At 40.1% G+C, this 24572-nt stretch overlaps 1 protein-coding gene across 2 annotated transcripts in view; it reads left to right on the top strand.

Moving 5' to 3' along the window:
- mctp2b (multiple C2 domains, transmembrane 2b) overlaps positions 1 to 22663 on the top strand; it is a 158985-nt gene extending 136322 nt beyond the window's left edge. For both annotated transcript variants that reach the window (XM_055900086.1, XM_055900087.1), the window contains 6 exons: positions 3242 to 3355; positions 5065 to 5106; positions 12381 to 12490; positions 15528 to 15637; positions 15904 to 16001; positions 19723 to 22663. In XM_055900086.1, the coding sequence (XP_055756061.1) occupies positions 3242 to 3355; positions 5065 to 5106; positions 12381 to 12490; positions 15528 to 15637; positions 15904 to 16001; positions 19723 to 19797 (549 nt within the window). In that variant the 3' untranslated portion in view covers positions 19798 to 22663. The remainder of the gene's footprint in view (positions 1 to 3241; positions 3356 to 5064; positions 5107 to 12380; positions 12491 to 15527; positions 15638 to 15903; positions 16002 to 19722) is intronic.
- Positions 22664 to 24572: the final 1909 nt, after the last annotated feature.

The raw sequence follows: 24572 nt of genomic DNA, 5'->3' as shown, positions 1-24572 counted from the left end.
ATATGTACTGTGAGGTTAGGTTCTAGCCCCTGCTATAGATATGTACTGTGGGAGGTTAGGTTCTAGCCCCTGCTATAGATATGTACTGTGAGAGGATAAGATCTAGCCCCTGCTATAGATATGTACTGTGAGAGGTTAGGGTCTAGCCCCTGCTATAGATATGTACTGTGAGAGGATAGGATCTAGCCCCTGCTATAGATATGTACTGTGAGAGGATAGGTTCTAGCCCCTGCTATAGATATGTACTGTGGGAGGATAGGATCTAACCCCTGCTATAGATATGTACTGTGAGAGGTTAGGTTCTAGCCCCTGCTATAGATATGTACTGTGAGGTTAGGATCTAGCCCCTGCTATAGATATGTACTGTGGGAGGTTAGGTTCTAGCCCCTGCTATAGATATGTACTGTGAGAGGTTAGGATCTAGCCCCTGCTATAGATATGTACTGTGAGCGGTTAGGTTCTAGCCCCTGCTATAGATATGTACTGTGGGAGGATAGGATCTAACCCCTGCTATAGATATGTACTGTGAGAGGTTAGGTTCTAGCCCCTGCTATAGATATGTACTGTGAGGTTAGGATCTAGCCCCTGCTATAGATATGTACTGTGGGAGGTTAGGTTCTAGCCCCTGCTATAGATATGTACTGTGAGAGGTTAGGATCTAGCCCCTGCTATAGATATGTACTGTGAGCGGTTAGGTTCTAGCCCCTGCTATAGATCTGTACTGTGAGAGGATAGGTTCTAGCCCCTGCTATAGATATGTACTGTGAGAGGTTAGGATCTAGCCCCTGCTATAGATATGTACTGTGAGGTTAGGATCTAGCCCCTGCTATAGATATGTACTGTGGGAGGTTAGGTTCTAGCCCCTGCTATAGATATGTACTGTGAGAGGTTAAGATCTAGCCCCTGCTATAGATATGTACTGTGAGAGGATAAGATCTAGCCCCTGCTATAGATATGTACTCTGAGAGGGTAGGATCTAGCCCCTGCTATAGATATGTACTGTGAGAGGTTGGGATCTAGCCCCTGCTATAGATATGTACTGTGAGAGGTTAGGGTCTAGCCCCTGCTATAGATATGTACTGTGAGAGGACAGATTCTAGCCCCTGCTATAGATATGTACTGTGGGAGGTTAGGTTCTAGCCTCAGCCCTCAGCTACAGTGTAGAATGGTCTCACTAGAGGAGAAGAAGAGATGGAGTGTATGGTAAATACAGTATATGTACTGTGAGAGGTTAGGATCTAGCCTCAGCCCTCAGATACAGTGTAGAATGGTCTCACTAGAGGAGAAGAAGAGATGGAGTGTATGGTAAATACAGTATATGTACTGTGAGGTTAGGATCTAGCCTCAGCCCTCAGATACAGTGTAGAATGGTTCCACTAGAGGAGAAGAAGAGATGGAGTGTATGGTAAATACAGTATATGTACTGTGAGAGGTTAGGATCTAGCCTCAGCCCTCAGCTACAGTGTAGAATGGTCTCACTAGAGGAGAAGAAGAGATGGAGTGTATGGTAAATACAGTATATGTACTGTGAGAGGTTAGGATCTAGCCTCAGCCCTCAGATACAGTGTAGAATGGTTCCACTAGAGGAGAAGAAGAGATGGAGTGTATGGTAAATACAGTATATGTACTGTGAGAGGTTAGGATCTAGCCTCAGCCCTCAGCTACAGTGTAGAATGGTCTCACTAGAGGAGAAGAAGAGATGGAGTGTATGGTAAATACAGTATATGTACTGTGAGAGGTTAGGATCTAGCCTCAGCCCTCAGCTACAGTGTAGAATGGTTCCACTAGAGGAGAAGAAGAGATGGAGTGTATGGTAAATACAGTATATGTACTGTGAGAGGTTAGGATCTAGCCTCAGCCCTCAGCTACAGTGTAGAATGGTCTCACTAGAGGAGAAGAAGAGATGGAGTGTATGGTAAATACAGTATATGTACTGTGAGAGGTTAGGATCTAGCCTCAGCCCTCAGCTACAGTGTAGAATGGTCTCACTAGAGGAGAAGAAGAGATGGAGTGTATGGTAAATACAGTATATGTACTGTGAGAGGTTAGGATCTAGCCTCAGCCCTCAGCTACAGTGTAGAATGGTTCCACTAGAGGAGAAGAAGAGATGGAGTGTATGGTAAATACAGTATATGTACTGTGAGAGGTTAGGATCTAGCCTCAGCCCTCAGCTACAGTGTAGAATGGTCTCACTAGAGGAGAAGAAGAGATGGAGTGTATGGTAAATACAGTATATGTACTGTATTTGACGTTCAGTTAATGAAGTGACCCTTTATCAGTTTCTCCTCTCCTCCCCTCCTCTCCCATCCACCTCTCCTCTCCCCTACTCCTCCTCTCATCTCCCCTCTTTACTCCTCTTCTCTCCTCCCCTCCTCTCCCCTACTCCTCCCCTGTACTCCTCCTCTCCTGTACTCATCCTCTCATCTCCCCTCTCTACTCCTCTTCTCTCCTCCCCTCCTCTCCCCTACTCCTCCCCTGTACTCCTCCTCTCCTGTACTCATCCTCTCATCTCCCCTCTCTACTCCTCTTCTCTCCTCCCCTCCTCTCCCCTACTCCTCCCCTGTACTCCTCCTCTCCTGTACTCATCCTCTCATCTCCCCTCTCTACTCCTCTTCTCTCCTCCCCTCCTCTCCCCTACTCCTCCCCTGTACTCCTCCTCTCCTGTACTCATCCTCTCATCTCCCCTCTCTACTCCTCTTCTCTCCTCCTCTCCCCTCCCTACTCCTCTCCTTTCCTCTCCTCTTCTCTTTTCCTCTGCTTCTCTCCTTTCCTCTTCCCTCCTCCCCTACTTCTCCCCTCATCTCCCCTGCCTACTCTCTTCCTCCTCTCCCCTCCTCTTCTCCCCTCCCTACTCCCTTCCTCCCCTCTCCTCCTCTCCCCTCCTCTTCTCCCCTCCCTACTCCCCTCCTCCCATCTTCTCCCCTCCATACTCCCCTCCTGCCATCTCCTCCTCTCCCCTTCCTACTCCTCTCCTCCTTTCCTCTTCATCTCCTCTTCCCCTCCTTTTCTCTCCTTTTCTCTCCTTCCCTCTCCTCCTCTCCTTTCTTCCCCTCTTCTCTCCTTCCCTCTCGTCCCTGCCTCTCCTCTCCCCTCTTCCCCCACTCCTCCCCGCTCCTCTCTTCTCCTCCTCCCCTCTCATCCCCTACTCCTCTCCCCTCATCTCCTTCCCTACTCCGCTCCCCTCTCTCCTATCCTACTTCTCTCCTCCTCTCCTCTCCCGTCCTCTCATCTCTTCCTCTAGATATTCCTGCTGGCGGTGTGGCATTGGGAGTTCTACATGTTGCCTCTCTGTCTGGTTCTGCTCATAACATGGAACTATCTTCAGATTGCATCTGGACGGGCCAACCAGGACCTGGTCAGTACAGAGCCTCGCTCCAAACAGTCCTATTCCCCTAGAACTACTACCACTATCCCCTAGATTCTACAACTATTACCACTATCCCCTAGATTCCTCAACTACTACCACTATCTCCTAGATTCCTCAACTACTACCACTATCTCCTAGATTCTACAACTATTACCACTATCCCCTAGATTCCTCAACTACTACCACTATCTCCTAGATTCTACAACTATTACCACTATCCCCTAGATTCTACAACTACTACCACTATCCCCTAGATTCTAGAACTATTACCACTATCCCCTAGATTCTACAACTATTACCACTATCCCCTAGAACTATTACCACTATCCCCTAGATTCTACAACTATTACCACTATCCCCTAGATTCTACAACTATTACCACTATCCCCTAGATTCTACAACTATTACCACTATCCCCTAGATTCTACAACTACTACCACTATCTCCTAGATTCTACAACTATTACCACTATCCCCTAGATTCTACAACTATTACCACTATCCCCTAGATTCTACAACTACTACCACTATCCCCTAGATTCTACAACTATTACCACGATCCCCTAGATTCTACAACTAGTACCACTACCCCCTAGATTCTAGAACTATTACCACTATCCCCTAGATTCTAGAACTAGTACCACTATCCCCTAGATTATACAACTAGTACCACTATCCCCTAGATTCTACAACTATTACCACTATCCCCTAGATTCTACAACTACTACCACTATCCCCTAGATTCTACAACTATTACCACTATCTCCTAGATTCTAGAACTATTACCACTATCCCCTAGATTCTAGAACTATTACCACTATCCCCTAGATTCTAGAACTATTACCACTATCTCCTAGATTCTACAACTATTACCACTATCCCCTAGATTCTACAACTATTACCACTATCCCCTAGATTCTACAACTATTACCACTATCCCCTAGATTCTACAACTATTACCACTATCTCCTAGATTCTACAACTATTACCACTATCCCCTAGATTCTACAACTATTACCACTATCTCCTAGATTCTACAACTATTACCACTATCCCCTAGATTCTACAACTATTACCACTATCTCCTAGATTCTACAACTATTTCAACTATCTCCTAGATTGTAGAACTATTACCACTATCCCCTAGATTCTACAACTATTACCACTATCTCCTAGATTCTACAACTACTACCACTATCTCCTAGATTCTACAACTAGTACCACTATCCCCTAGATTCTACAACTACTACCACTATCCCCTAGATTCTACAACTATTACCACTATCCCCTAGATTCTACAACTATTACCACTATCCCCTAGATTCTACAACTACTACCACTATCTCCTAGATTCTACAACTACTACCACTATCTCCTAGATTCTACAACTAGTACCACTATCCCCTAGATTCTACAACTATTACCACTATCTCCTAGATTCTACAACTATTACCACTATCCCCTAGATTCTACAACTATTTCAACTAGTACCAAAGCCCTCAGCAAGATCATCTGTTTTAGAGGATCAGTCATGTGAGGTCATCTGTACACATCTTGACACACTACATGGACCTACTACAGTACACCAACCGGTGGAGGCTGCTGAGGGGAGGACAGCTCATAATAATGTCTGCATTAATATGGTGAACTGGGTCTGGACATTTCCTATCCTTCACTCTACTCATCTTTTCTTTCTAGGAGAATATGGACTTGGGCGATGAAGACGATGAAGATGAAAAGGTAGCATAGTTTCCCATTAGCTTTCATTTCCTTTCTCTTCTCTTCTTTAATGTTGGAGGAATCTAAAGACATGTAGAACTGACTGGTCCTTTAATGTTGTAGGAATCTAAAGACATGTAGAACTGACTGGTCCTTTAATGTTGTAGGAATCTATAGACATGTAGAACTGACTGGTCCTTTAATGTTGGAGGAATCTAAAGACATGTAGAACTGACTGGTCCTTTAATGTTGGAGGAATCTATAGACATGTTGAACTGACTGGTCCTTTAATGTTGGAGGAATCTATAGACATGTAGAACTGACTGGTCCTTTAATGTTGGAGGAATCTAAAGACATGTAGAACTGACTGGTCCTTTAATGTTGTAGGAATCTATAGACATGTTGAACTGACTGGTCCTTTAATGTTGTAGGAATCTAAAGACATGTTGAACTGACTGGTCCTTTAATGTTGGAGGAATCTATAGACATGTAGAACTGACTGGTCCTTTAATGTTGTAGGAATCTATAGACATGTTGAACTGACTGGTCCTTTAATGTTGGAGGAATTTAAAGACATGTTGAACTGACTGGTCCTTTAATGTTGTAGGAATCTATAAACATGTAGAACTGACTGGTCCTTTAATGTTGGAGGAATCTAAAGACATGTAGAACTGACTGGTCCTTTAATGTTGTAGGAATCTAAAGACATGTTGAACTGACTGGTCCTTTAATGTTGGAGGAATCTATAGACATGTAGAACTGACTGGTCCTTTAATGTTGGAGGAATCTATAGACATGTAGAACTGACTGGTCCTTTAATGTTGTAGGAATCTATAAACATGTTGAACTGACTGGTCCTTTAATGTTGTAGGAATCTATAGACATGTAGAACTGACTGGTCCTTTAATGTTTGAGGAATCTATAGACATGTTGAACTGACTGGTCCTTTAATGTTGGAGGAATCTAAAGACATGTAGAACTGACTGGTCCTTTAATGTTGGAGGAATCTATAGACATGTAGAACTGACTGGTCCTTTAATGTTGTAGGAATCTAAAGACATGTAGAACTGACTGGTCCTTTAATGTTGGAGGAATCTATAGACATGTTGAACTGACTGGTCCTTTAATGTTGGAGGAATCTATAGACATGTAGAACTGACTGGTCCTTTAATGTTGTAGGAATCTAAAGACATGTAGAACTGACTGGTCCTTTAATGTTGGAGGAATCTATAGACATGTTGAACTGACTGGTCCTTTAATGTTGGAGGAATCTAAAGACATGTAGAACTGACTGGTCCTTTAATGTTGTAGGAATCTAAAGACATGTAGAACTGACTGGTCCTTTAATGTTGGAGGAATCTAAAGACATGTAGAACTGACTGGTCCTTTAATGTTGTAGGAATCTATAAACATGTAGAACTGACTGGTCCTTTAATGTTGTAGGAATCTATAGACATGTAGAACTGACTGGTCCTTTAATGTTGTAGGAATCTATAGACATGTAGAACTGACTGGTCCTTTAATGTTGTAGGAATCTAAAGACATGTTGAACTGACTGGTCCTTTAATGTTGGAGGAATCTATAGACATGTTGAACTGACTGGTCCTTTAATGTTGTAGGAATCTATAGACATGTAGAACTGACTGGTCCTTTAATGTTGTAGGAATCTATAGACATGTAGAACTGACTGGTCCTTTAATGTTGGAGGAATCTATAGACATGTTGAACTGACTGGTCCTTTAATGTTGTAGGAATCTATAAACATGTTGAACTGACTGGTCCTTTAATGTTGTAGGAATCTATAGACATGTAGAACTGACTGGTCCTTTAATGTTTGAGGAATCTATAGACATGTAGAACTGACTGGTCCTTTAATGTTGGAGGAATCTATAGACATGTTGAACTGACTGGTCCTTTAATGTTGGAGGAATCTATAGACATGTAGAACTGACTGGTCCTTTAATGTTGGAGGAATCTAAAGACATGTAGAACTGACTGGTCCTTTAATGTTGGAGGAATCTATAGACATGTTGAACTGACTGGTCCTTTAATGTTGGAGGAATCTAAAGACATGTAGAACTGACTGATCCTTTAATGTTGGAGGAATCTATAGACATGTAGAACTGACTGATCCTTTAATGTTGTAGGAATCTATAGACATGTAGAACTGACTGGTCCTTTAATGTTGTAGGAATCTAAAGACATGTAGAACTGACTGGTCCTTTAATGTTGTAGGAATCTATAGACATGTAGAACTGACTGGTCCTTTAATGTTGGAGGAATCTAAAGACATGTAGAACTGACTGGTCCTTTAATGTTGGAGGAATCTATAAACATGTAGAACTGACTGGTCCTTTAATGTTGTAGGAATCTAAAGACATGTAGAACTGACTGGTCCTTTAATGTTGGAGGAATCTATAGACATGTAGAACTGACTGGTCCTTTAATGTTGTAGGAATCTAAAGACATGTAGAACTGACTGGTCCTTTAATGTTGGAGGAATCTAAAGACATGTAGAACTGACTGGTCCTTTAATGTTGGAGGAATCTATAAACATGTAGAACTGACTGGTCCTTTAATGTTGTAGGAATCTAAAGACATGTAGAACTGACTGGTCCTTTAATGTTGGAGGAATCTATAGACATGTAGAACTGACTGGTCCTTTAATGTTGTAGGAATCTATAGACATGTAGAACTGACTGGTCCTTTAATGTTGGAGGAATCTATAGACATGTAGAACTGACTGGTCCTTTAATGTTGGAGGAATCTAAAGACATGTAGAACTGACTGGTCCTTTAATGTTGGAGGAATCTATAGACATGTAGAACTGACTGGTCCTTTAATGTTGGAGGAATCTATAGACATGTAGAACTGACTGGTCCTTTAATGTTGTAGGAATCTATAGACATGTAGAACTGACTGGTCCTTTAGTGTTGGAGGAATCTATAAACATGTAGAACTGACTGGTCCTTTAATGTTGGAGGAATCTATAGACATGTTGAACTGACTGGTCCTTTAATGTTGTAGGAATCTAAAGACATGTTGAACTGACTGGTCCTTTAATGTTGTAGGAATCTATAGACATGTAGAACTGACTGGTCCTTTAATGTTGGAGGAATCTAAAGACATGTAGAACTGACTGGTCCTTTAATGTTGGAGGAATCTATAGACATGTAGAACTGACTGGTCCTTTAATGTTGGATGAATCTAAAGACATGTAGAACTGACTGGTCCTTTAATGTTGGAGGAATCTAAAGACATGTCGAACTGACTGGTCCTTTAATGTTGTAGGAATCTATAGACATGTAGAACTGACTGGTCCTTTAATGTTGGAGGAATCTAAAGACATGTAGAACTGACTGGTCCTTTAATGTTGGAGGAATCTAAAGACATGTAGAACTGACTGGTCCTTTAATGTTGTAGGAATCTAAAGACATGTAGAACTGACTGGTCCTTTAATGTTGGAGGAATCTAAAGACATGTAGAACTGACTGGTCCTTTAATGTTGGAGGAATCTAAAGACATGTAGAACTGACTGGTCCTTTAATGTTGGAGGAATCTATAGACATGTAGAACTGACTGGTCCTTTAATGTTGGAGGAATCTATAGACATGTAGAACTGACTGGTCCTTTAATGTTGGAGGAATCTAAAGACATGTAGAACTGACTGGTCCTTTAATGTTGGAGGAATCTATAAACATGTAGAACTGACTGGTCCTTTAATGTTGGAGGAATCTAAAGACATGTAGAACTGACTGGTCCTTTAATGTTGGAGGAATCTATAGACATGTTGAACTGACTGGTCCTTTAATGTTGGAGGAATCTATAAACATGTAGAACTGACTGGTCCTTTAATGTTGGAGGAATCTAAAGACATGTAGAACTGACTGGTCCTTTAATGTTGGAGGAATCTATAGACATGTAGAACTGACTGGTCCTTTAATGTTGGAGGAATCTAAAGACATGTTGAACTGACTGGTCCTTTAATGTTGGAGGAATCTAAAGACATGTAGAACTGACTGGTCCTTTAATGTTGGAGGAATCTATAGACATGTAGAACTGACTGGTCCTTTAATGTTGGAGGAATCTAAAGACATGTAGAACTGACTGGTCCTTTAATGTTGGAGGAATCTATAGACATGTAGAACTGACTGGTCCTTTAATGTTGGAGGAATCTAAAGACATGTAGAACTGACTGGTCCTTTAATGTTGGAGGAATCTATAGACATGTTGAACTGACTGGTCCTTTAATGTTGGAGGAATCTATAGACATGTAGAACTGACTGGTCCTTTAATGTTGTAGGAATCTATAGACATGTAGAACTGACTGGTCCTTTAATGTTGGAGGAATCTAAAGACATGTTGAACTGACTGGTCCTTTAATGTTGGAGGAATCTAAAGACATGTAGAACTGACTGGTCCTTTAATGTTGGAGGAATCTATAAACATGTAGAACTGACTGGTCCTTTAATGTTGGAGGAATCTATAAACATGTAGAACTGACTGGTCCTTTAATGTTGGAGGAATCTATAAACATGTAGAACTGACTGGTCCTTTAATGTTGGAGGAATCTATAGACATGTAGAACTGACTGGTCCTTTAATGTTGTAGGAATCTATAGACATGTTGAACTGACTGGTCCTTTAATGTTGGAGGAATCTAAAGACATGTAGAACTGACTGGTCCTTTAATGTTGGAGGAATCTAAAGACATGTAGAACTGACTGGTCCTTTAATGTTGGAGGAATCTAAAGACATGTAGAACTGACTGGTCCTTTAATGTTGGAGGAATCTAAAGACATGTAGAACTGACTGGTCCTTTAATGTTGGAGGAATCTAAAGACATGTAGAACTGACTGGTCCTTTAATGTTGTAGGAATCTATAGACATGTAGAACTGACTGGTCCTTTAATGTTGGAGGAATCTATAGACATGTAGAACTGACTGGTCCTTTAATGTTGGAGGAATCTAAAGACATGTTGAACTGACTGGTCCTTTAATGTTGGAGGAATCTATAGACATGTTGAACTGACTGGTCCTTTAATGTTGGAGGAATCTATAGACATGTAGAACTGACTGGTCCTTTAATGTTGGAGGAATCTAAAGACATGTAGAACTGACTGGTCCTTTAATGTTGGAGGAATCTAAAGACATGTAGAACTGACTGGTCCTTTAATGTTGGAGGAATCTATAGACATGTAGAACTGACTGGTCCTTTAATGTTGGAGGAATCTAAAGACATGTTGAACTGACTGGTCCTTTAATGTTGTAGGAATCTAAAGACATGTAGAACTGACTGGTCCTTTAATGTTGGAGGAATCTATAGACATGTAGAACTGACTGGTCCTTTAATGTTGTAGGAATCTAAAGACATGTAGAACTGACTGGTCCTTTAATGTTGTAGGAATCTAAAGACATGTTGAACTGACTGGTCCTTTAATGTTGGAGGAATCTATAAACATGTAGAACTGACTGGTCCTTTAATGTTGGAGGAATCTATAGACATGTAGAACTGACTGGTCCTTTAATGTTGGAGGAATCTAAAGACATGTTGAACTGACTGGTCCTTTAATGTTGGAGGAATCTAAAGACATGTAGAACTGACTGGTCCTTTAATGTTGGAGGAATCTAAAGACATGTTGAACTGACTGGTCCTTTAATGTTGGAGGAATCTAAAGACATGTAGAACTGACTGGTCCTTTAATGTTGGAGGAATCTATAAACATGTAGAACTGACTGGTCCTTTAATGTTGGAGGAATCTATAGACATGTAGAACTGACTGGTCCTTTAATGTTGTAGGAATCTATAGACATGTTGAACTGACTGGTCCTTTAATGTTGGAGGAATCTAAAGACATGTTGAACTGACTGGTCCTTTAATGTTGTAGGAATCTATAGACATGTAGAACTGACTGGTCCTTTAATGTTGTAGGAATCTAAAGACATGTAGAACTGACTGGTCCTTTAATGTTGTAGGAATCTATAGACATGTAGAACTGACTGGTCCTTTAATGTTGGAGGAATCTATAGACATGTAGAACTGACTGGTCCTTTAATGTTGTAGGAATCTATAGACATGTAGAACTGACTGGTCCTTTAATGTTGGAGGAATCTATAGACATGTAGAACTGACTGGTCCTTTAATGTTGGAGGAATCTATAGACATGTTAAACTGACTGGTCCTTTAATGTTGGAGGAATCTAAAGACATGTAGAACTGACTGGTCCTTTAATGTTGGAGGAATCTAAAGACATGTAGAACTGACTGGTCCTTTAATGTTGGAGGAATCTAAAGACATGTAGAACTGACTGGTCCTTTAATGTTGTAGGAATCTATAGACATGTAGAACTGACTGGTCCTTTAATGTTGGAGGAATCTATAGACATGTAGAACTGACTGGTCCTTTAATGTTGGAGGAATCTAAAGACATGTAGAACTGACTGGTCCTTTAATGTTGGAGGAATCTAAAGACATGTTGAACTGACTGGTCCTTTAATGTTGGAGGAATCTATAGACATGTTGAACTGACTGGTCCTTTAATGTTGGAGGAATCTAAAGACATGTAGAACTGACTGGTCCTTTAATGTTGGAGGAATCTATAGACATGTAGAACTGACTGGTCCTTTAATGTTGGAGGAATCTATAGACATGTAGAACTGACTGGTCCTTTAATGTTGGAGGAATCTAAAGACATGTAGAACTGACTGGTCCTTTAATGTTGGAGGAATCTAAAGACATGTAGAACTGACTGGTCCTTTAATGTTGTAGGAATCTAAAGACATGTAGAACTGACTGGTCCTTTAATGTTGTAGGAATCTAAAGACATGTAGAACTGACTGGTCCTTTAATGTTGGAGGAATCTAAAGACATGTAGAACTGACTGGTCCTTTAATGTTGGAGGAATCTAAAGACATGTAGAACTGACTGGTCCTTTAATGTTGGAGGAATCTATAGACATGTAGAACTGACTGGTCCCTTAATGTTGGAGGAATCTATAGACATGTAGAACTGACTGGTCCTTTAATGTTGGAGGAATCTATAGACATGTAGAACTGACTGGTCCTTTAATGTTGGAGGAATCTATAGACATGTAGAACTGACTGGTCCTTTAATGTTGGAGGAATCTATAGACATGTAGAACTGACTGGTCCTTTAATGTTGGAGGAATCTATAGACATGTTGAACTGACTGGTCCTTTAATGTTGGAGGAATCTAAAGACATGTAGAACTGACTGGTCCTTTAATGTTGTAGGAATCTAAAGACATGTAGAACTGACTGGTCCTTTAATGTTGTAGGAATCCGAGAAGAGAGGTTTGATGGAAAAAATTCATATGGTTCAAGAGACTGTCATCACTGTCCAAAACCTGTTGGAGGAAATCGCATGCTTCGGGGAGAGAATTAAGAAGTGAGCATTTTAGTCTGAATTAGACATTTATTTATTTTAATTGTCCATAAATGTTGATTTGAGACGGTGTTGTGGTTTTGACATGTATTTATTTTAATTGTCCATAAATGTTGATTTGACATGGTGTTGAGGTTTTGACATGTATTTATTTTAATTGTCCATCCATTTATTCTCTACATGGTTCTGGTTTGTGCATGTCAATTATTTTGTTTTATCAATTAAATATAGAATAATTAGATAGTGTGTTATATTCCTGCAATAATGTTTTATCACGTTTCTACTCAATATGAATATGTATTGTGTTTCTCCTCAATATGAATATGTATTGTGTTTCTCCTCAATATGAATATGTATTGTGTTTCTCCTCAATATGAATATGTATTGTGTTTCTACTCAATATGAATATGTATTGTGTTTCTACTCAATATGAATATGTATTGTGTTTCTACTCAATATGAATATGTATTGTGTTTCTCCTCAATATGAATATGTATTGTGTTTCTCCTCAATATGAATAGGTATTGTGTTTCTACTCAATATGAATATGTATTGTGTTTCTACTCAATATGAATATGTATTGTGTTTCTCCTCAATATGAATATGTATTGTGTTTCTACTCAATATGAATATGTATTGTGTTTCTACTCAATATGAATATGTATTGTGTTTCTACTCAATATGAATATGTATTGTGTTTCTCCTCAATATGAATATGTATTGTGTTTCTCCTCAATATGAATATGTATTGTGTTTCTACTCAATATGAATATGTATTGTGTTTCTACTCAATATGAATATGTATTGTGTTTCTACTCAATATGAATATGTATTGTGTTTCTACTCAATATGAATATGTATTGTGTTTCTACTCAATATGAATATGTATTGTGTTTCTCCTCAATATGAATATGTATTGTGTTTCTACTCAATATGAATATGTATTGTGTTTCTCCTCAATATGAATATGTATTGTGTTTCTACTCAATATGAATATGTATTGTGTTTCTCCTCAATATGAATATGTATTGTGTTTCTACTCAATATGAATATGTATTGTGTTTCTACTCAATATGAATATGTATTGTGTTTCTACTCAATATGAATATGTATTGTGTTTCTCCTCAATATGAATATGTATTGTGTTTCTCCTCAATATGAATAGGTATTGTGTTTCTACTCAATATGAATATGTATTGTGTTTCTACTCAATATGAATATGTATTGTGTTTCTCCTCAATATGAATATGTATTGTGTTTCTACTCAATATGAATATGTATTGTGTTTCTACTCAATATGAATATGTATTGTGTTTCTACTCAATATGAATATGTATTGTGTTTCTCCTCAATATGAATATGTATTGTGTTTCTCCTCAATATGAATATGTATTGTGTTTCTACTCAATATGAATATGTATTGTGTTTCTACTCAATATGAATATGTATTGTGTTTCTACTCAATATGAATATGTATTGTGTTTCTACTCAATATGAATATGTATTGTGTTTCTACTCAATATGAATATGAATTGTGTTTCTCCTCAATATGAATATGTATTGTGTTTCTCCTCAATATGAATATGTATTGTCTTTCTCCTCAATATGAATATGTATTGTGTTTCTACTCAATATGAATATGTATTGTGTTTCTACTCAATATGAATATGTATTGTGTTTCTACTCAATATGAATATGTATTGTGTTTCTCCTCAATATGAATATGTATTGTGTTTCTACTCAATATGAATATGTATTGTGTTTCTACTCAATATGAATATGTATTGTGTTTCTACTCAATATGAATATGTATTGTGTTTCTCCTCAATATGAATATGTATTGTGTTTCTACTCAATATGAATATGTATTGTGTTTCTCCTCAATATGAATATGTATTGTGTTTCTCCTCAATATGAATATGTATTGTGTTTCTCCTCAATATGAATATGTATTGTGTTTCTCCTCAATATGAATATGTATTGTGTTTCTACTCAATATGAATATGTATTGTGTTTCTCCTCAATATGAATATGTATTGTGTTTCTCCTCAATATGAATATGTATTGTGTTTCTACTCAATATGAATATGTATTGTGTTTCTCCTCAATATGAATATGTATTGTGTTTCTCCTCAATATGAATATGTATTGTGTTTCTACTCAATATGAATATGTATTGTGTTTCTACTCAATATGAATATGTATTGTGTTTCTCCTCAATATGAATATGTATTGTGTTTCTACTCAATATGAATATGTATTGTGTTTCTACTCAATATGAATTGTGTTTCTACTCAATATGAATATGTATTGTGTTTCTACTCAATATGAATATGTATTGTGTTTCTCCTCAATATGAATATGTATTGTGTTTCTACTCAATATGAATATGTATTGTGTTTCTACTCAATATGAATATGTATTGTGTTTCTACTCAATATGAATATGTATTGTGTTTCTACTCAATATGAATATGTATTGTGTTTCTACTCAATATGAATATGTATTGTGTTTCTACTCAATATGAATATGTATTGTGTTTCTACTCAATATGAATATGTATTGTGTTTCTACTCAATATGAATATGTATTGTGTTTCTAATCAATATGTATTGTGTTTCTAATCAATATGAATTGTGTTTCTAATCGATATGAATTGTGTTTCTAATCAATATGAATTGTGTTTCTAATCGATATGAATTGTGTTTCTAATCAATATGAATTGTGTTTCTAATCGATATGAATTGTGTTTCTATTCAATATGAATATGTATTGTGTTTCTCCTCAATATGAATATGTATTGTGTTTCTCCTCAATATGAATATGTATTGTGTTTCTAATCAATATGAATATGTATTGTCTTTCTCCTCAATATGAATATGTATTTGTGTTTCTCCTCAATATGAATATGTATTGTGTTTCTAATCGATATGTATTGTGTTTCTCCTCAATATGAATATGTAATGTGTTTCTACTCAATATGAATATGTATTTTGTCCTCTTCCTCAATATGAATATGTATTTGTGTCCTCTTCCTCAGCACCTTTAACTGGTCAGTACCGTTCCTCTCCAACTTAGCCTTCCTGATGCTGGTGACAGTAACAGTTCTGACATACTTCATCCCTGTACGATATATCCTTCTAGTATGGGGTAAGGGCATCTTCTCATTTGTTAAGATATCTACAACTATTGTCCATTTCCATGTCAATTGATTTCATGCGGTCATCATATCAAATACACCAAAACAATACAGTATCATACCTGCCGTGCTGAAAGGCTGGAAAGTAATTACACACATGTTATTGACAACTTGTTCCTTTTCCTTTTTTATTGAATTTTAGCTGCATCAGATCCACCCAGATTACTGGTTTATACAGACTGTTTTATTTAGCTTCTCCTGAATGTCTGTTTTTCAGGAATTAATAAATTCACCAAGAAATTACGGGCTCCGTACGCCATCGACAACAATGAGGTGTTTGATTTCCTGAGGAGAGTTCCTTCAGATGTCCAAAAGGTAAGTGTCTATAGAAGGTTAGAGGGCAATCCCACCACTTTTCAACAGATAAAACAGTGATTTAGGAAGACTGTGAGACTGCCGGGGAGCCGGATAATGCTCTTCCTGCCTGGAAAGTTAGCACATGTCAATGTAGAAACTCTGCATGAGAAGTCACACCCTGCATATGTGATGATGTCATCCAGTGCACGTTTAAAGGACCTTTTCTTCTTATGTTTGTAACTACAGAACATAGAAATGTATCGTTATTCACATATGTAGACACTGGTGTGGTGCTGGACATAATGAAGAGGAGTTTAAAAAGGGGTGGAATTACCCTTTTCAGGTTATAGCCTCTAGATCAGATTCAGGAAGCCAGTAAACCTCTAGATCGGACTCAGGAAGCCAGTAGACCTCTAGTATTACAGGTTATAGCCTCTAGATCAGATTCAGGAAGCCAGTAAACCTCTAGATCAGATTCAGGAAGCCAGTAAACCTCTAGTCTTTCAGGTTATAGCCTCTAGATCAGATTCAGGAAGCCAGTAAACCTCTAGTCTTTCAGGTTATAGCCTCTAGATCAGATTCAGGAAGCCAGTAAACCTCTAGATCAGATTCAGGAAGCCAGTAAACCTCTAGATCAGATTCAGGAAGCCAGTAAACCTCTAGATCAGATTCAGGAAGCCAGTAAACCTCTAGATCAGATTCAGGAAGCCAGTAAACCTCTAGTCTTTCAGGTTATAGCCTCTAGATCAGATTCAGGAAGCCAGTAATGCTCTAGTCTTTCAGGTTATAACCTCTAGATCAGATTCAGGAAGCCAGTAAACCTCTAGATCAGATTCAGGAAGCCAGTAAACCTCTAGATCAGATTCAGGAAGCCAGTAAACCTCTAGATCAGATTCAGGAAGCCAGTAAACCTCTAGATCAGATTCAGGAAGCCAGTAAACCTCTAGATCAGATTCAGGAAGCCAGTAAACCTCTAGATCAGATTCAGGAAGCCAGTAAACCTCTAGATCAGATTCAGGAAGCCAGTAAACCTCTAGATCAGATTCAGGAAGCCAGTAAACCTCTAGATCAGATTCAGGAAGCCAGTAAACCTCTAGTCTTCCAGCGCTGCTTTCTGCTGAAATATCCCTCAGGTTGTTTCTATGTTACCTGGTTTGTTGCCTGTGTAATTATAGCCCGGTCTAATTTCTGTTATGATGTTTCCCCCCTAACATCCCTTGTGGATTTTACTAGGTGTTAGGGTTCAGGTGCCTTTCAGTTGCCGGGCGAAGACACCACAGAGTTGATCCCCTCTGTGACTATTGTCACCTCAGAGTTGATCCCCTCTGTGACTATTGTCACCACAGAGTTGATCCCCTCTGTGACTATTGTCACCTCAGAGTTGATCCCCTCTGTGACTATTGTCACCACAGAGTTGATCCCCTCTGTGACTATTGTCACCACAGAGTTGATCCCCTCTGTGACTATTGTCACCACAGAGTTGATAACCTCTGTGACTATTGTCACCTCAGAGTTGATCCCCTCTGTGACTATAGTCACCACAGAGTTGATCCCCTCTGTGACTATTGTCACCACAGAGTTGATCCCCTCTGTGACTATTGTCACCTCAGAGTTGATCCCCTCTGTGACTATTGTCACCTCAGAGTTGATCCCCTCTGTGACTATTGTCACCTCAGAGTTGATCCCCTCTGTGACTATAGTCACCACAGAGTTGATCCCCTCTGTGACTATTGTCACCACAGAGTTGATCCCCTCTGTGACTATAGTCACCACAGAGTTGATCCCCTCTGTGACTATTGTCACCACAGAGTTGATAACCTCTGTGACTATTGTCACCTCAGAGTTGATAACCTCTGTGACTATTGTCACCTCAGAGTTGATCCCCTCTGTGGCTATTGTCACCACAGAGTTGATCCCCTCTGTGACTATTGTCACCACAGAGTTGATCCCCTCTGTGACTATTGTCACCTCAGAGTTGATAACCTCTGTGACTATTGTCACCACAGAGTTGATAACCTCTGTGACTATTGTCACCACAGAGTTGATCCCCTCTGTGACTATTGTCACCACAGAGTTGATAACCTCTGTGACTATTGTCACCACAGAGTTGATCCCCTCTGTGACTATTGTCACCACAGAGTTGATCCCCTCTGTGACTATTGTCACCACAGAGTTGATAACCTCTGTGACTATTGTCACCACAGAGTTGATCCCCTCTGTGACTATTGTCACCTCAGAGTTGATCCCCTCTGTGACTATAGTCACCACAGAGTTGATCCCCTCTGTGACTATTGTCACCACAGAGTTGATCCCCTCTGTGACTATTGTCACCTCAGAGTTGATCCCCTCTGTGACTATTGTCACCTCAGAGTTGATCCCCTCTGTGACTATTGTCACCTCAGAGTTGATCCCCTCTGTGACTATAGTCACCACAGAGTTGATCCCCTCTGTGACTATTGTCACCACAGAGTTGATCCCCTCTGTGACTATAGTCACCACAGAGTTGATCCCCTCTGTGACTATTGTCACCACAGAGTTGATAACCTCTGTGACTATTGTCACCTCAGAGTTGATAACCTCTGTGACTATTGTCACCTCAGAGTTGATCCCCTCTGTGACTATTGTCACCACAGAGTTGATCCCCTCTGTGACTATAGTCACCACAGAGTTGATCCCCTCTGTGACTATTGTCACCACAGAGTTGATCCCCTCTGTGACTATTGTCACCACAGAGTTGATCCCCTCTGTGACTATTGTCACCACAGAGTTGATAACCTCTGTGACTATTGTCACCTCAGAGTTGATAACCTCTGTGACTATTGTCACCTCAGAGTTGATCCCCTCTGTGACTATTGTCACCACAGAGTTGATCCCCTCTGTGACTATTGTCACCACAGAGTTGATCACCTCTGTGACTATTGTCACCACAGAGTTGAGAGTAGGGTTGCAAAATTCTGTTAACTTTCCCAAAAGTCCTAGTTTTTGGGGGGGAAATCTGTTGGAAGATTCATGGATTCAGGAGGGAATGAGCAGGAAATGTGTGAATCCTCCAATCGGGGAAGTTTAGCAGAATTTTGCAACACTAGTTGAGAGCTACTGTGACTGTTGTGTGACCTCAACTGGTCGTATGACCTCAGACACTGTAGCCCTGCAGCTCTGCTGTTATGAATGATACCAGGCTATATTCCTCTGTGTGTAGGTGCAGTACAGTGAATGATACCAGGCTATATTCCTCTGTGTGTAGGTGCAGTACAGTGAATGATACCAGGCTATATTCCTCTGTGTGTAGGTGCAGTACAGTGAATGATACCAGGCTATATTCCTCTGTGTGTAGGTGCAGTACAGTGAATGATACCAGGCTATATTCCTCTGTGTGTAGGTGCAGTACAGTGAATGATACCAGGCTATATTCCTCTGTGTGTAGGTGCAGTACATTGAATGATACCAGGCTATATTCCTCTGTGTGTAGGTGCAGTACAGTGAATGATACCAGGCTATATTCCTCTGTGTGTAGGTGCAGTACAGTGAGTGATACCAGGCTATATTCCTCTGTGTGTAGGTGCAGTACAGTGAATGATACCAGGCTATATTCCTCTGTGTGTAGGTGCAGTACAGTGAATGATACCAGGCTATATTCCTCTGTGTGTAGGTGCAGTACAGTGAATGATACCAGGCTATATTCCTCTGTGTGTAGGTGCAGTACAGTGAGTGATACCAGGCTATATTCCTCTGTGTGTAGGTGCAGTACAGTGAGCTGAAGACTTGGAGCGCCCAGAGTCCTCTGAGGAGGAAGAGAACCATCGAGAGGAGGTGATGGAGGAGTGATCTATGGTCCCCAATGGAAGACATGGCCATGCACACTGTGGCCGCCTCAGACTGTTGTGCCCTGTGTGAAACTGGGCGTATAGTGGAGGATATGCAGGCCATATCTGGATCATATTCCTCTATGTTCAGAATTGGTTAGAAAACTGCTCCTGAGTTACTGGTCCTCTGTAGCTCAGTTTGTAGAACATGGCATTTGCTGTGCCAGGATAGTGGGTATAATTCCTGAGATCACCCATATGTATAAAACGTATACACGCATAAATAAGTCTCTTTGGGATAAAAGCTTCTGCTACATGGCGTCTATACTGAACAAAATGGCAAAGCAGCATGCAACGATTTCAAAGATTTTACTGACTTACAGTTCATAGAAGAAAATCAGTCAATTTAAATGAATTCTTTCAGTCCAAATCAATGGATTTCACATGACGGGGCAGGAATACAGAGGGATTATCTTGGCAACTCACTAATAGAGGGATGTAAAAGCTTCTTGTGCGTATGGAACATTTTCTGGGATCTTTTATTTCAGCTCATGAAACATGGGACCAATACTTTACATGTTGTGTTTGTATTCAGTGTATATTAGCAGTCAGACACGGATATTGTAAAACCAGCAGGATAAAGATCACCAGCATGGTTTCCATCTACTCTACATCAAGACGGCCTCAACACTTTTTATAATATTGTTACCTTATCTTTGTTTATTCTAAGATACTTTTTCAATCAAAAACAGTTTTATCCTGATTTGTTCTTCTCCACTTTTCTGACTTTTCTGACTAAAATGTATTTCTGTTTAAAGTATCAACAATTGTAGTTGTTAAAGTTTCAGAATATGATCTTTTTATATTGTTAAGAGAGAGATATGAATGAATCAAAAGCTGCTTTAGCCCGTCAATAGTAATCTAATGTCATTCTTATTCTACCGTTCTTTCTGGTGTAAATCCAGATCAGGTTGAAATGTGTTTTTACAGATAATGAAATAATGTCATTTCAATATTTCTGGATTTTACTTTCTTTATAGAATGCACCATATTGAGATGTTACTTGGTCCTCAGTGTACAACCCCCCCCCCCCCCCCTTATATCTAAAATCAGCAGTATCATGTAAACATTCAATACCTCAACATTTCTCCTATCCTCATCATATACAGTATCATGTAAACATTCAAGACCCTCAACATTTCTCCTATCCTCATTCCCATCCTATACAGTATCATGTAAACATTCAAGACCCTCAACATTTCTCCTATCCTCATTATATACAGTATCATGTAAACATTCAAGACCCTCAACATTTCTCCTATCCTCATTCCCATCCTATACAGTATCATGTAAACATTCAAGACCCTCAACATTTCTCCTATCCTCATTCCCATCCTATACAGTATCATGTAAACATTCAAGACCCTCAACATTTCTCCTATCCTCATTCCCATCCTATACAGTATCATGTAAACATTCAAGACCCTCAACATTTCTCCTATCCTCATTCCCATTATATACAGTATCATGTAAACATTCAAGACCCTCAACATTTCTCCCAACCTCATTCCCATCCTATACAGTATCATGTAAACATTCAAGACCCTCAACATTTCTCCCAACCTCATTCCCATCCTATACAGTATCATGTAAACATTCAAGACCCTCAACATTTCTCCTATCCTCATTATATACAGTATCATGTAAACATTCAAGACCCTCAACATTTCTCCTATCCTCATTCCCATCATATACAGTATCATGTAAACATTCAAGACCCTCAACATTTCTCCTATCCTCATTCCCATCCTATACAGTATCATGTAAACATTCAAGACCCTCAACATTTCTCCCAACCTCATTCCCATCCTATACAGTATCATGTAAACATTCAAGACCCTCAACATTTCTCCCAACCTCATTCCCATCCTATACAGTATCATGTAAACATTCAAGACCCTCAACATTTCTCCCAACCTCATTCCCATCCTATACAGTATCATGTAAACATTCAAGACCCTCAACATTTCTCCTATCCTCATTCCCATTATATACAGTATCATGTAAACATTCAAGACCCTCAACATTTCTCCCAACCTCATTCCCATCCTATACAGTATCATGTAAACATTCAAGACCCTCAACATTTCTCCTATCCTCATTATATACAGTATCATGTAAACATTCAAGACCCTCAACATTTCTCCTATCCTCATTCCCATCCTATACAGTATCATGTAAACATTCAAGACCCTCAACATTTCTCCCAACCTCATTCCCATCCTATACAGTATCATGTAAACATTCAAGACCCTCAACATTTCTCCCAACCTCATTCCCATCCTATACAGTATCATGTAAACATTCAAGACCCTCAACATTTCTCCTATCCTCATTATATACAGTATCATGTAAACATTCAAGACCCTCAACATTTCTCCCAACCTCATTCCCATCATATACAGTATCATGTAAACATTCAAGACCCTCAACATTTCTCCCAACCTCATTCCCATCCTATACAGTATCATGTAAACATTCAAGACCCTCAACATTTCTCCCAACCTCATTCCCATCATATACAGTATAGAGGGTAAAAAGCTTTAACACTATATGTATTATTTGATGTACTACATGTTATACAATGTCTAACCTTCACACTGAATGTGTAATATTGTGTGTCTTGGCTGTCTGACTGAAATGTTTCTGCCCTCTACATTCCTGATGGTCCTGAATATGCTCATGTTGCTGAACGCTATGGGACCAATATGTCCATATTTAAACACCTGATGTCGTGTATTGGTGTCATTTCTGAATGAGGACCACAGATGAAGAGTTTCTCTCTCCATACAATAAACACAGCATGATTTAAATCAACGGATACTTTTACAGTCTATCTGACTGTCTGTCTCTGACTGGCTATCTGTCTATGTCTGTCTGTCACCCAGCTATCAGTCTATCTGACTGTCTGTCTCTGACTGGCTATCTGTCTGTCTGTCACCCAGCTATCAGGCTATCTGACTGTCTGTCTCTGACTGGCTATCTGTCTATGTCTGTCTGTCACCCAGCTATCAGTCTATCTGACTGTCTGTCTCTGACTGGCTATCTGTCTATGTCTGTCTGTCACCCAGCTATCAGTCTATCTGACTGTCTGTCTCTGACTGGCTATCTGTCTATGTCTGTCTGTCACCCAGCTATCAGGCTATCTGACTGTCTGTCTCTGACTGGCTATCTGTCTATCTGTCACCCAGCTATCAGGCTATCTGACTGTCTGTCTCTGACTGGCTATCTGTCTATGTCTGTCTGTCACCCAGCTATCAGTCTATCTGACTGTCTGTCTCTGACTGGCTATCTGTCTATGTCTGTCTGTCACCCAGCTATCAGGCTATCTGACTGTCTGTCTCTGACTGGCTATCTGTCTATGTCTGTCTGTCACCCAGCTATCAGTCTATCTGACTGTCTGTCTCTGACTGGCTATCTGTCTATGTCTGTCTGTCACCCAGCTATCAGGCTATCTGACTGTCTGTCTCTGACTGGCTATCTGTCTATGTCTGTCTGTCACCCAGCTATCAGTCTATCTGACTGTCTGTCTCTGACTGGCTATCTGTCTATGTCTGTCTGTCACCCAGCTATCAGGCTATCTGACTGTCTGTCTCTGACTGGCTATCTGTCTGTCTGTCACCCAGCTATCAGTCTATCTGACTGTCTGTCTCTGACTGGCTATCTGTCTATGTCTGTCACCCAGCTATCAGGCTATCTGACTGTCTGTCTCTGACTGGCTATCTGTCTATGTCTGTCTGTCACCCAGCTATCAGGCTATCTGACTGTCTGTCTCTGACTGGCTATCTGTCTATGTCTGTCTGTCACCCAGCTATCAGGCTATCTGACTGTCTGTCTCTGACTGGCTATCTGTCTATGTCTGTCTGTCACCCAGCTATCAGGCTATCTGACTGTCTGTCTCTGACTGGCTATCTGTCTATGTCTGTCTGTCACCCAGCTATCAGTCTATCTGACTGTCTGTCTCTGACTGGCTATCTGTCTATGTCTGTCTGTCACCCAGCTATCCGGCTATCTGACTGTCTGTCTCTGACTGGCTATCTGTCTATGTCTGTCTGTCACCCAGCTATCAGGCTATCTGACTGTCTGTCTCTGACTGGCTATCTGTCTATGTCTGTCTGTCACCCAGCTATCAGGCTATCTGACTGTCTGTCTCTGACTGGCTATCTGTCTATGTCTGTCTGTCACCCAGCTATCAGGCTATCTGACTGTCTGTCTCTGACTGGCTATCTGTCTATGTCTGTCTGTCACCCAGCTATCAGGCTATCTGACTGTCTGTCTCTGACTGGCTATCTGTCTATGTCTGTCTGTCACCCAGCTATCAGGCTATCTGCTACCCAGGTACCACACCACCCACCCACCAAGCTACCAGGCATTCAGTCATGTTCTAACTAGCTACCACACCACCCACCCACCAAGCTACCAGGCATTCAGTCATGTTCTAACTAGCTACCACACAACCCACCCACCAAGCTACCAGGCATTCAGTCATGTTCTAACTAGCTAACTAGCTACCACACAACCCACCCACCAAGCTACCAGGCATTCAGTCATGTTCTAACTAGCTAACTAGCTACCACACCAGCCACCCACCAAGCTACCAGGCATTCAGTCATGTTCTAACTAGCTACCACACAACCCACGAACCAACACACAACCCACGAACCAAGCTACCTGGCATTCAGTCATGTTCTAACTAGCTACCACACCACCCACCCACCAAGCTACC

This window comes from Salvelinus fontinalis, chromosome 35 (genome assembly GCF_029448725.1).
Source record: "Salvelinus fontinalis isolate EN_2023a chromosome 35, ASM2944872v1, whole genome shotgun sequence".
Classification (NCBI taxonomy): Eukaryota; Metazoa; Chordata; class Actinopteri; order Salmoniformes; family Salmonidae; genus Salvelinus; species Salvelinus fontinalis.
The sequence above is the reverse complement of the archived record's forward strand: the minus strand, read 5'-3'. Positions and strand labels throughout refer to the sequence as shown.